This window comes from Nematolebias whitei, chromosome 7 (genome assembly GCF_014905685.2).
Source record: "Nematolebias whitei isolate Nwh7 chromosome 7, NemWhi1, whole genome shotgun sequence".
In the NCBI taxonomy this organism is placed as follows: Eukaryota; Metazoa; Chordata; class Actinopteri; order Cyprinodontiformes; family Rivulidae; genus Nematolebias; species Nematolebias whitei.
In genome coordinates, this window is record NC_056504.1 from 45,025,625 (window position 1) to 45,038,399 (window position 12,775).

General features: G+C 39.4%; 1 protein-coding gene across 1 annotated transcript in view; it reads left to right on the forward strand.

Annotated features, from left to right (window-relative positions):
• The window catches only part of camk1b (calcium/calmodulin-dependent protein kinase Ib), a 54,935-nt gene that overhangs the window by 34,580 nt on the left and 7,580 nt on the right, over window positions 1-12,775 (forward strand). The window contains exons 3-5 of the mRNA XM_037678960.1: window positions 2,924-3,055; window positions 9,651-9,725; window positions 10,647-10,785. Of these exons, the coding sequence (XP_037534888.1) occupies window positions 2,924-3,055; window positions 9,651-9,725; window positions 10,647-10,785 (346 nt within the window). The remainder of the gene's footprint in view (window positions 1-2,923; window positions 3,056-9,650; window positions 9,726-10,646; window positions 10,786-12,775) is intronic.

Genomic DNA, 12,775 nt, shown 5'->3' on the forward strand with positions numbered 1-12,775 from the left:
CAACATGTATCTTTAGTGTGCATAACACGTAAAGTAACATAAAACAGTTTTTAAACACAAAAACTTGTTTATTATGAGTTGGTATTAATTGAATGATGGAGGAAAGTTTATTCTCAGATGTGACCACATTCATTCAGAAACGTTATACTCTTCAGGTTATGCGGATTGTGTTATATTTTAATTATTTACTATGATCCTTGGTTTGTACATTTTCAGCCTCTTGTGTTTATTAGTTCTTCCCAGAGTTTTCCTTTGAGATTATTCTGCTCCTGCCTCGCCCACTCTCACCTGATTCCTGTTGTTCCTTCACAGGTATAAGCTGTTTTACACATTAGTCTGTCTATATATGCTTACACCTTGCATTCTCCCCAGTTGTGCTTCACAGTCTGTTTTTGTTGCCCTTGTGATCCCTGTGTTTAAGTACTCCGCTGCCTCGTCAGATTTTCCTTATATTTATTAAAAATATATTTAAAGTTACTCCTGAGTTCCTCGAGTTGTCTGTTTGCACTTTGGAGTTTCCACCACCAGCCATGACACAAAAAGTGGAATATTTTGTCTAATGTGAATTATCTGTCACATTTTATTGATCAGTAGAGGCAAATAATATATATTTAAGGCTTTAAGTTTAAGTTTTAGTAGAACCAGGCACGTAACATATCCAACATTTTCATCACAAAGATGAAAAGTCCCTTTTGGTAAAGCGTAGTCCACTTATTCATTCAAACTTTAGCAGCATAGATGCAAGAGATAAAACAGGGCTATTCAACTGGTGGCCCAAGGGCCAAATTAGGCACACAGGTGAGCTCAGTTCGGCCCACGAATGGGTTCATTTTTAAATAAAACTAGATTTTAAACCATAAAACAAACTTACTTAATAACAATAACTGCTGGATGTCCAGCCCCTGAGCTCTTGGCTTCCAGTAACTGTGGCCCCCCTGAGCAATTTAGTTGAATAGTCCTGGGCTAAAATCTAAGCGTACACATAAGATTATAGTAACTTCATTTTTGCTCACTGAATTATATTGATAACATAATTACAGGCGGTGTGCTCATAAAATATTTAAACTTGATAAAGTGCACAATATGTTAATTTAGTCTAGGGGACTAAGGGAGTGGTGGCGCAGAGGTTAGAGAAGGTGGGCCTGTGATCGGAAGTTCGCCGGTTCGACTCCCCTTACAACAACATCTAAACGTGGGTGGGAAAGGTGAAACACTCACCTGCCTCCACCCTCATTTGTCCCACTCTGGGCCTTAACCCCCACCATCTGCTCCCCCGGGCGCCCTAGATAGCAGCTCTCTGTTCCACACAGAGGGCTGTGGTAGCTCGGTGGTCTGTGGTTGCATCAGGAAGGGCATCCGGCGTAAAAACATTTGTCAAATCTTCGTGTGAGATAGTTTGCTGTGACGACCCCTAAAGAAGGGAGCAGCCGAAAGACAAAAAAAGTCAACTTTTTAAGTACTTGTGTGCAATCATGTTTTGTGATTGCAGTTTATTTTAGATATCAAAAGCGTTCAATGTACATAACACATGGTGTAATTTCATCGGTTATAGAATTAATCCTTTTAGAGTTCACTTTTCCATATAAATATTCTCAGTAAAGTTACCGGTATGTGTTGTTCACGCATGGCTAACAATAAGATCTCAGGTAGCATGTCTGAAAGCCTCTAATGAAGCTTAAGAGTAATTGAGGTTCTTACGTTTGCTTTATCCCAACCCTCGACATTCTTCCCAGTGTCTTAATTCCGCTGTGCCACTAATCCTACCAGTGCTGACGGACGTGTGTAACTGTGAGCCAGAAGTTTAAATGACTGACGCAAAGTTTTCTTTGGCCAGACTTCTTTGGGTCCTGGTCCAAATGACAGAATTCAGAAAAAAAAAATCTGACATGTTTAAAATAAATAAATAAATAAATAATCCCACAGAATATTTATTTTGGGTTCTAGTTGTTAGATCTGGATCTTTGTGTGTGAAGCAGTGTGTTGAAATGGGTTATAATCTGAAGGTTTGGTATTCTGCACACATTTTTGGACAATTTATTTGTAGATACAATCATGTCTGATTAATAACATTTTTCCTGACATGCCTCTGCTGTTTTTGTTAGAGCAACATGTTGATTAAAGTTTTTCACTTTTTATAAAGGTAAATGCCACCTGCTCTCAAGAGGCTGTAAATATGACTCTAAATGCGTGTTGCAAACAGCGCCGGTCTTTGACAGTCAGATGCATTTTGCCATGGCAATTATTTACATAGATATGGGATTGTTGTTCTCTAAGTGCATGCCTAATACCCAAATTTAAATGTGGACAAAGTGCACGAGCAGAGAGACCGCAGAGTGGTTGACAGCCAAATCAGAGGTGCAAAGCTCTCCCTGTTAGGGCTTTGTGAGTTCGACCAAAGCAAAAAATCTGAACTCGCACCTGCAAAACTATTGATGTATCTGGAGCTTAGTGTTTGTACATGTAAAACTTGTGTTGAACCCATTTCTTAAGTGATTTTACTACTGAAACTGGGTGAATATTGCGTCATAGAGTCATGCATGGAGTTCGCTGTATGGGCCACAGACGCCTCCGCATGCAACGTGTTTAAATGTGCATCCAAGGGATTGATGGCCGTCTCATGAGTCAGAGATTTAAACCTCAGTGTTCAATACCAGGTCTTCCAAATCATCCCACCAGCTTACAGGCTCACCAGCGCTCGAGTCAGCATCTCAGAGCCTTCACCAGAAGACTATGGTTAAAAATAAACGCAGTCTGGCATCAGTAATAATGGCTAAAATATTTACCAGCACATAAATGTAAGAAGAGCATTTGTTACAAAATTAAAGTTTCCTTTTTATGATGTTTTGGATGCATGCGAGGAACGCTTCTTGAACCCTGATGATGAATGACTGAGGTCAGGCTGGCTGACCTGTGTGTGTTTCAGGGGAGCTTTCTCCGAGGTGGTCTTGGGCGAGGAGAAGAGGACGCACCAATTGGTGGCCATCAAGTGCATCCCCAAGAAGGCGCTGGAAGGCAAAGAGAACAGCATTGAGAACGAGATAGCAGTCCTGCACAAGTAAGCAAAGAGAATTGTTTAAGGCATTAATGTAGACTAAATATTTTCATTATTTACATAAACTCACATATTTTTGCATGACACAAGTTTGGTGATAGGAATATTTTTTTAATCAAAATATTTTAATTACTACACCATAAGAGTTGTATTACAGCCTTTGATAAAATACTGCTAAACATATCTCAAGTTATTGATGCTATACAGTCATATTGAGCTTAATCTTACCAGTTAAACATCACTGTAGGTCAGAATTACATCCATTTCAAACAGGAGAAGCAATTTTTTGTCACCATTAAACCATGTAGGTAATTATTTTTTATTTTGTGCCAGTGACCTGCAATAATGAAGACTAAAATCTTATAATATGCCGCCATTTGTGCAAGGGATAAATACAATAGCACTGTTTCCGATAGACAGGATCACATAGAATTTGGCATCTGTTCGCTTTATACAACAAACTTACAATATATGTTAAATATTACAACATATATCTAATTTAAAACGTATGTGCAATAAAGCCTAACTTCTATTTTTTATCTAACTTGGTTAAAAATAGAATAAATTGCATCATCAGGTGGTATAGCATGATGAGAACACCTGCAAAATCTGCTGCACACAGCTCCTACACATTTTCTCTGTACCTGAGAAAGAAATGCAAGGTTTTCCCAAATTAATTCAAAGAAAGTGAAAAGAAAACGTTTGTAATTGTGTATTGTTTCAAACGTTTCCTTCCTCACATGTGGGGAATTACAGGTCACAGCGAAAGTGGCTGATCCACATCAGTCCAAAGTTATTTTTAGAGGTCTAGTTGCTTGGGTTACAGGAGAAACACAATATACAGCTATGATCGCTGCAGAGGTGAGGACTGTGGAAGGAGAGCAGCGGGGGCTAGTTAGCAGCTCAGTTACAATTGTGACAAATGAAGCAAACTGAGGTAAACTTGGACAGTCGAACCTGACTGGTTCTGTGAGAAGGTTGTACTGACTTGTGAAAAAGGGTTCATTACTGATTTTACGCCTCAGGTCACACACCTCCCCCCACATCACAGAACAGAACTCTGAGTGGTTTGTTGTCTCTTATCATCAAACCATAACCGCACAAAGAAGAGGAAGGTATTAAAGTAGACTTGTCTCTTCTTTAATTGTACTAATCATAACTCTGTTTTGAACTCCGAGGGAGTTATGGGTCGTGATGACTAATAAATATTCAACTAGGTCCACCTAAATAAATATGTACAGACATGTTTTTTTGAAGGGGTGAAATTACCAGACAATAATTTACCAGTTTGAGCAGGTAAGCCAGATAGTTACCATAAAACAGGGGTTCTCTCAGTTTTTTAAGGAATCTGTTATATGGTATAATTGAGAGCAGCATGTTAAAAAATACTCTCATCACACAGAGCGGCTTACTGCACGTAGCAGTTCATGAGCAGCTTGTATATGTTTCTGCTTCACAGCTTTTCTCTAAGTCTTTGAACACCGACTGTTGAGTAGATAAGTGTTTCTGAAGCTGCTAGTGTTGGGTACATTATTGGTAGGTAGGCTCTCAAAATTAATTTTAAAACCGTAGAGCAGATAACTCAGTTAAATGCTCATTAGCTACACTACTTTATGTCCTTCCTGAATGTAGAAGTTGTTTATTCATGTTTTTTTCCCCCTTGCTTCTCGTTAAAATCAGCTGACATCTTGTGTTAAAGATAGTTGGTAAGACGTCCTTCAGATAGGTGGAAATCCAGATATTGTTGCGGACTTTGCCAAAAAGGTTTTTCTATCTATTTTCCACATCTTTAAAAAAATACTGTCCTGTGCCTTCCTCACCACGCTCTGTACACCCGCCCTGACTGACGCTTTCAGATCACATCAGGATGCAGCTACTTGTTAGAAGATCGTGCCCTGGTATCACATCTGCTTAAGGTTGTTTCCATGACCTTGTCACGCAGGTGTGCTTGGGCCCCATGCTATGGATACGTTGCCTCCGCTGCCATCACACTCAACCCAGGATCCCAATATGCTCCCCCCACAAGGATAAACCCCCTCCACTTTACTACTAAAGTTCTGTGTGTACGCCAAACCATCATGGACCTATTCCAATTCATCCAACATCAGGAGCAAACTGTATTTCTAATTATTATTTAACAAACAGGGTTCTTTCAAGACAGTGTTGAGATTTACATGCAGATTCATTCAGTCAACTTTATTTATACAGGTCATCGAGCCTTGATGACTCATTTACAAGAGAGACCCGTTTTTAACAGAGTGATGACAGTAGACAGCAGTGACAACAATAGACAATCATAAAAGAAAGCATTTGAATTGAATAAATAAATAGACGAAAATGAGGGCAGCACGGTGGCACAACTGGTAGAGCTGTTGCCTCTCAGCGAGCAGGTCCCCGGCTCAAATCCCGGTCAAATCCTGGATTTTGCATGTTCTTTCTGTGCATGCGTGGGTTTTCTCCGGGTACTCCAGTTTCCTCCCACAGACCAGAAACATGCATGTTAGACTGACTGGTAACTCTAAATTGTCCCTAGGTGTGAGTGAGAGAGTGAATGGTTGTTTGTCTCATTTGTCTCCATGTGTCCCTGTGACGGACTGGAGACCTGTCCAGGGTGTCCCCCACCTCTCGCTCAGTGATAGCTGGACATGGGCACACGTTCCCCCAGAAGTGGGTAAAGATAATGGACATGAACTTTGCAGATATTTGAAGCCACTTAGAGAGGTCAAGGTCGAGAGCTTCAAGTCTTTTTGTAAGATATTCCAGGAAACAGGAGCGGAGTAGGAGAAGGCTCTTTTGCCTAGTTCAGTCCTCAGTGAGGGAACACTGCAGGTAATGATGTCCTGAGAGCGCACGTTGTAGTTGCACTCACACAGAGACATGTAAATTTAAAGATGAAAATGTACCAGTGAGAGAGTCTGCATGAAGTTGATGGATGACCAGTTAACCAGTGAATACAGGGTGCAATGGTGGGTATGGTAGTTACAGCTTGTTATGAATCTTAGCACACCGTGATAGACAGCGCCCAACATCTGCAGCGTGCTTGTAGGAGCGTTCATGTAAATAATGTCACCATAGTCAATGGAGTGAAGGAAAGTTGCAGTTATAAGACTGTTCCTAGCATTCAGAGTTAGACAGGATCTATTTCTGAAAAAGAAACAGTTTACTTTCACTTTCTTTACCAAGTTTTCCACGTGGAGCTTAAAAGAGAGATGCAACTCGACCAAGATACCCAAGTATTTGTAAGAATCGACAATCTCAATGGGAACACTATTTGAAGATAACAGACGGAAGGACTGTTGAGACCGACTTCCTGTTTGAAAAAAGCATCCCTTTGGTTTTATCAGCATTTAGCACAAGTTTGAGACAGAACAAATCTGACTGGATGATGTCAAATGCAGATTGCAAAAGCTGGAAAACCTTATCAACTGTTTTATCTTGACAGTAAACAACTGTATCGTCAACATAGAAATGTGAGGATGCGTCAGGAATGATCTGACCTGCATTACTTATGTAGATTGTGAGGAGGGTGGGTCCTAATACTGAGCCTTGTGGTACACACGATACACAAGATAAAACAAGGTTTGAAATACTACAATACTTGTCAAAGGCCACTAATTGCATTGTTGCTCCAAAACTGAAAGACACCTGAGCTGTTAGACTGGACTACCCATCAGGAAAACTTTTCTTGGTGAGCCACTGGACATTCTGATTATCATGGAGCAGTAGAGCAAGAAGTAAAAAATGCTGGTCAGAATGGTCTGAGGTGTGTTTAGCTACCGGTACTGCCCTTTGTAACGTAGCTAATGGCCAAGGAGTAGGTGTGAGTGGCCGTTTTACAATCATCACCTTGGTCTCACAAATAGTTTAACATTTCTTCATCATAATTCTTGCTTATGCATGTTTGAGATGAAGAGAACAAGCCTTAAGACAAGCAGAATATCCTATTAATGTGGCTGTTGTTGGATCTTTTTGGTCTCAGTAAGGACATATCAATATAGAAAATACTCGATGTTCACTTACAGGGATGTCATCCAATAAGCTTTTGGGAAAAAAGTAGTGACAACTGATGGAGTCCGCATATAGTAAGATAAAGTGGTTGTGAGAGGGTTTTTGTCAAATTTGCATTCAAATATTTCAGTCATTTTGGAAATTTATCAACTTATTTGGTTCATGGAGCGTGCACTGAATACCTTTTGCTTTAGATGTCAACTGAGTAAAAAGTGTTTCTATAAATAGACATCGCAGCAGCTACCCCAGTTATAAACCAACTATCAACTATGTTGCATTGCAGTTGCACAACATTAAACAAGCAGTGGCTCATTAAGGCCTTTGTGATTATTACCAACAGCTCATATTGTGATAATTCACAGGCAAGCTTAGATAAAATAACAAACCATGTATGTAAATGCAGAAAATCAAATGTGATTTGTCCCACAACAGAAGCTTACTCTCACTCTACTTATTTTTTCTTGTTCTGATATTTAATTTATTGCACAACGCTGAAGATTTATGGTAAACCTATTCTTTTGTTTTGACCACAGCACTTTGCTCTCACGTGACAATTTTCATTCTGGTGTTAAATATTTCCAACTTACCCTGTTCCAGTCAAGTCAGAGCCACAGCTGACCTTCAGTCTCTCCTTTGAAAATAAATGTTTTTCTCACTGTATATTTGTTTTATTTAATTCATTTAAAATTAGTTGTATACTTGTAGCACTTTTCTGATCAGGGCGATACCTTAAAATTTAATCGTCACTTTTTTTTTCAACACAAAATTCAGAGACAGGTGAACCTCCTGCAGCGTGCCCAGTAAACCCTTTTGCACCTGCACAGAAATGCTGCTTAATGCAGAATGCTGCTTGTTCTACTGCAAGCCTAAGCTCACAATGGATCACATGTGACTGACCCCTTTGCAGTTTTAATCCATCCCTCATCCTTCACTGGGTCCATCTCTCTGTCCACACTGTCCTAAGCAGAGGAATAGAAGTGTCCGCGTATCATTACACTCTGGATAAGAGTTATCTATGTCATCTTGCTTGAGCTTGACCCATAATGAGTAACCTCTGGTACACTGTGGACACATCAAGGTTCTGAGATTAATGACTTACACTGTCTGAGTGTATGATGTGGTGGAAAGACGACCAGCAACATGAAAAAGTCGAGTTTAAAAAATATAGTTCCCATCTTTTGAATGAGCAGGGTAATTAGTAGTTAATAGCTTACCTGCTGTGGATAGCTTGTTGAACATCTTATGTTTGTAGAAATAGATAAATTCTGATTGGATTGATGAGCTAACAGCTAATAATATACGAGACTCAAATTGGATTTCTGCTGTTTAAACGTTTTATAGTGGTTTGAGCAAACACATTTATAATATCACTTTGCACGTTTATTCCAGCAAAACGTTAAAACATTCCTGCAGGAAGTGCACCAGAAGGGCGGCAGCTGGCTGCTGCTGCCATACATTTACACTTTGAGATAACCATAAAACTCAATGTAAACACAACTCTGTAATGCATAAATAACAGTGGTGTAAAGGTTTATATAATGGTGTCCTTGTGAACTTTTACGTTTTAAATATTCAACAATACACATAATTGTTGAAACTGAAGTTGTTTTAGGATGGTAGCAATCAACTCAGGCTAGCCATTAACTTGCTTGAACTAATTGGTTATCTTGTAAATCCACTCAGATTAAAACTTTATCAATCTGAGGTTGATCAAAAAGATATCTACAGCAGGTCAGATATTTACTATGTAAGAGTGGATATCCACTTGTTTCTAGCGTGTAGTCTGACGTACTTATATTGATACTATTTATTATTCAATTAGACTTTTGTTTTATTACTAAGTGTCAGGAGGAAGATGTTTGACAAAATATGGTGGCTCAGTTGGTAGAGCTGTTGCCTCTCAACGAGAAGGATGCCGGATCAAATCCTGACTGGGGATCTTTCTGTGGGGAGTTTGCATGTTCTCTTTGTGCATGTGTGGGTTTTCTCTGGGTACTCCGGTTTCCTCCCACAGACCAAAAACATGCATGTTAGGCTGATTGGTAACTCTAAATTGTCCCTAGGTGTGAGTGAGAGAGTGAATGGTTGTCTCGTTTATCTCTTTGTGCTCCTGTGATGGACTGGAGACCAGTCCAGGGTCCCCTGCCTCTCGCACAGTGACTGCTGGATATGGGCACCGGTGATCCCCGCAACCCAAAAAGGAAGAAGTGGGTAAACGATAATGGATGGATGGATGATTAGACAGATAAGTACCTTACCCGTCTTGAGTCGGTGCGTCATTTCCCCATGACTTTTACAGCCCTGACAGGTGTCAAAGGTCATCGGAACACACCGTTCAGCCAGTCAGGGAGCTGCATGTCCATGCACAGTGACACTTCCTCCACATTCATAAAGATAAACCGTGTCCCAACTCTGCTCAAGGTTTTAACGCTCAACTAAAAGATTTTCTGTACTTTCATACATAAGACCAGGTTTAAATCTGCCACCTGCAAACACACACGTTTAGTGAAACATAATTATATTTAGGGTTATAAGAACATGAACAGCACAAACTGTCTTTTTAAAATAATAATTCTCTTCTTTCTCACAGGATTAAACACCCCAACATTGTGTCCCTGGAAGAGATATTTGAGAGCAAGTCACACCTCTATCTTGTCATGCAACTGTGAGTATTCACATATGTGCGGCAATGTGTGATTTCTTTTTGTGCGATGTGCGTTTCCAAACTGCCTACTCGTGCCATCTCCCACACGCTCTCCGTCACATGCCTTGAGCACACTGAGGCGCTACCCGTGAGCAGCAGCAGGGAGTTTGCCCTCACACCAGCAGCGTGTCGGCGTCACACCCACCTCCACTGCTGAAATGTCAGAGAGGAACCAGATCAAGGCCAAGACCAGGATCAGGAGCACTGTTACCCGTCAGACTCCTCCAAGTATAAATCATTTATGCATTAATCACAGTCGGAGCAGAAAAAATAAAAAGGCAGCAGGCGGAGAGCAGGATGGTCGTTATTAAAACAGGACCGACGCACAAATGATGCGTCCTCAGCTGTAGTTTGTTTAAATTTACTCTCAATTAATTTGAGTGACTTTGAAATCTAAGCTCTGTAATACACAACTCGTACAATTTGCTCACCTTTTAAAGTCACAAACAGACTGTGGTCCATAATTTCTATTCTTTTTTTTTTTTGTATGCAAGTTAGTTTTATCTTTTATCTTGCTGGTGAACCTTTTATGCAGAGATTTGTCTCCATCTAGTGGATATAAATCAAACTTTTAAATTAAAGGATTCTATACTTTGTGCATTTTATTATTAAATACATAGAACTACAAAAACATTTCACAGCAGTCATATATGTGACAACTGCTAGAACAAAAATACTTCTGGTTAGTAATAAGTTCCTGCTTTTCATTTCCTCTTGTTGATTTCCTCATACCCTTTTCATACTTCTTGTTTTTTTTTAATTATTTCTCTGACACACTTTTATAACCATACTCATTAAAATTTACTGCATTCTTGTTTTTGTTTTTTTCCCCTCCATTTTTTTCCTAACATTTGACAAGTTTAACCGAATTGCTTTCTGCAGGGTATCTGGTGGGGAGCTCTTTGATCGTATCATAGAGAAGGGCTTCTACACGGAGAAAGACGCCAGTAAGCTGATTCAGCAGATTCTGGATGCAGTTAAATACCTCCATGACCTGGGCATTGTGCACCGTGACCTCAAGGTACAAATAGGAATGTTCTTCCTCAACGGTCTTTTATGTTGTTATGCCACAGTGTATCATTTTCTGTTTCTGTCAGTAGTTCTTTTCATTTCTTTTGTTTGGCAGTATAAAGTCACTTTATTTGCACTCTACAGGTTTTTACTGTGAAACAAATAATAAAAAAAATTATTTAATGTTCATGTATGAACATATAACATGTATTTGTTCTCAGCAGTGGAAGCAACAATTACAAATTCTCACGTTACTGTAATTAAGTAGATTTTTTTTTTGGGGGGGGGACTTGTACTTTTATGAGTATTTCTTTCAAGTGTGTAATTTTACTCATGCTCAAGTACAATTTAGATCATGTAATCTACTTGGCTACTTTTAAAATCAGAAGTCGCTACTCAGTGCCGGCCCAAGCCTCCATGGGGCCCTATGCGAAATTTGATTTGGGGCTCTCTGTTTCTGCTAATAATGTGGATTACTGCAATCAACAGTCAGATGATCAGGTCATTCACCCACCTAACAAACTCAATGCAACTCTGACAGCTCAGTTTACATTATCCTACATGTACATATCATGTAGTGGTACTAAAAGTAAAAAACAAAACACAAAAAAACCACCAGTACCCAATGTATTTTACAGCAAAAGTGTCATCTGGTTAATTATCTTTGGTTCCAAAGAACTGCAACAGTAATGTTCAAAATAATTTGTAGTGCAAGATCAACAACAAACAGATAAAATAACTTAGATGCATAAAAATTGTGCAAAAACAGACTAAATAAAATAAAAATAAAAAAATATCAAGGAAGTACTTAAATAATCTAAATGAACAATTACTTGAAACCATGTAAAATGGTTTAAAAAATAAATGTAAAGTTGAATAATTAGTTCTTAAAACTCTGTAAATGTATGCAACAATTTGCAAAAGCTGAACTTAAAATATTCAACAGAATCATATAGAAATCATTACACACAAAAAAAAAAAACATCCTGATGCATACTCAGTAATCCAGGTAGAAAAATCTAAAAAAGTTAAGTCTGGTCCTCTGGATATTCAAAAAACAAAACAAAACAAAAAAAATTGTAGAAACGTTTCGTCTTTTATCCGAAAGACTTCTTCAGTCTGAGGAGCTGGGTTCAGCTCAGTCTTATAAATAGCACCTTCTCTTAGTGGATCAACCCGTTTGCTGCTGACAACCAAAACCAGCTGCTCATATGATCAAGGAGGACCATCAGCCTAACAGTGACCTGACTGAAAAATGTTGGATTGTATACCTGGATTATTGAGCATGGACTTTGTTGTTTTCAACCAGTTTGACACGACTGTCAACAAGGAAGAGGGCCGGCCGGCAATGGAGGAGGGGGCGTGACAAAGAGACCATCTTAGCACCAACATAACTGGTTTGTTCCACTTTGGAGTAAGCTGGGGAAGAATCAGTTTTGTGTTGTGCGTTTCCTTGACTGATGAAGTCTTCTGGATCGAAGGCGAAACGTTTCAACACTCAAAAAAAAAAGAAACTGTCCAGATGACCTGACTGAAAAATGTTAGATTGTATACCTGGATTATTGAGCATGGACTTTGTTGTCATCAACCTAATAATTTTGTTTTGTTTTGTGAATGTCCTGGAGACCAGTCTTAACTTTTTTAGATATTACAAGAACAATAATAATTAAAGCTGCAAGCAGCGTTGAAGGCCCTCGCAGCTAAGCGCCGCTGCGGCCTCATGGCGACCGCGGGAACTCGAGCTACTCTTCCCGGTCGCCATTGAGAACGCTCACGCTACTGTCACGCGCCCATTTTCCGGAGTGCGCATTCACAGAACCTTTAACATCAGCTGCAACAGCATATATAACAACTGTAATAATGTAGGGGGGCGCACTTGAGTCAAATAATAAACAACAACACCACTGTGTCCATAAGTCGTCACTAATCAAGCACCAAAAATCTGGTACAGATCAGACGATATATCACTGAGATATAACAGTTTGATTTATGTAGGGGGC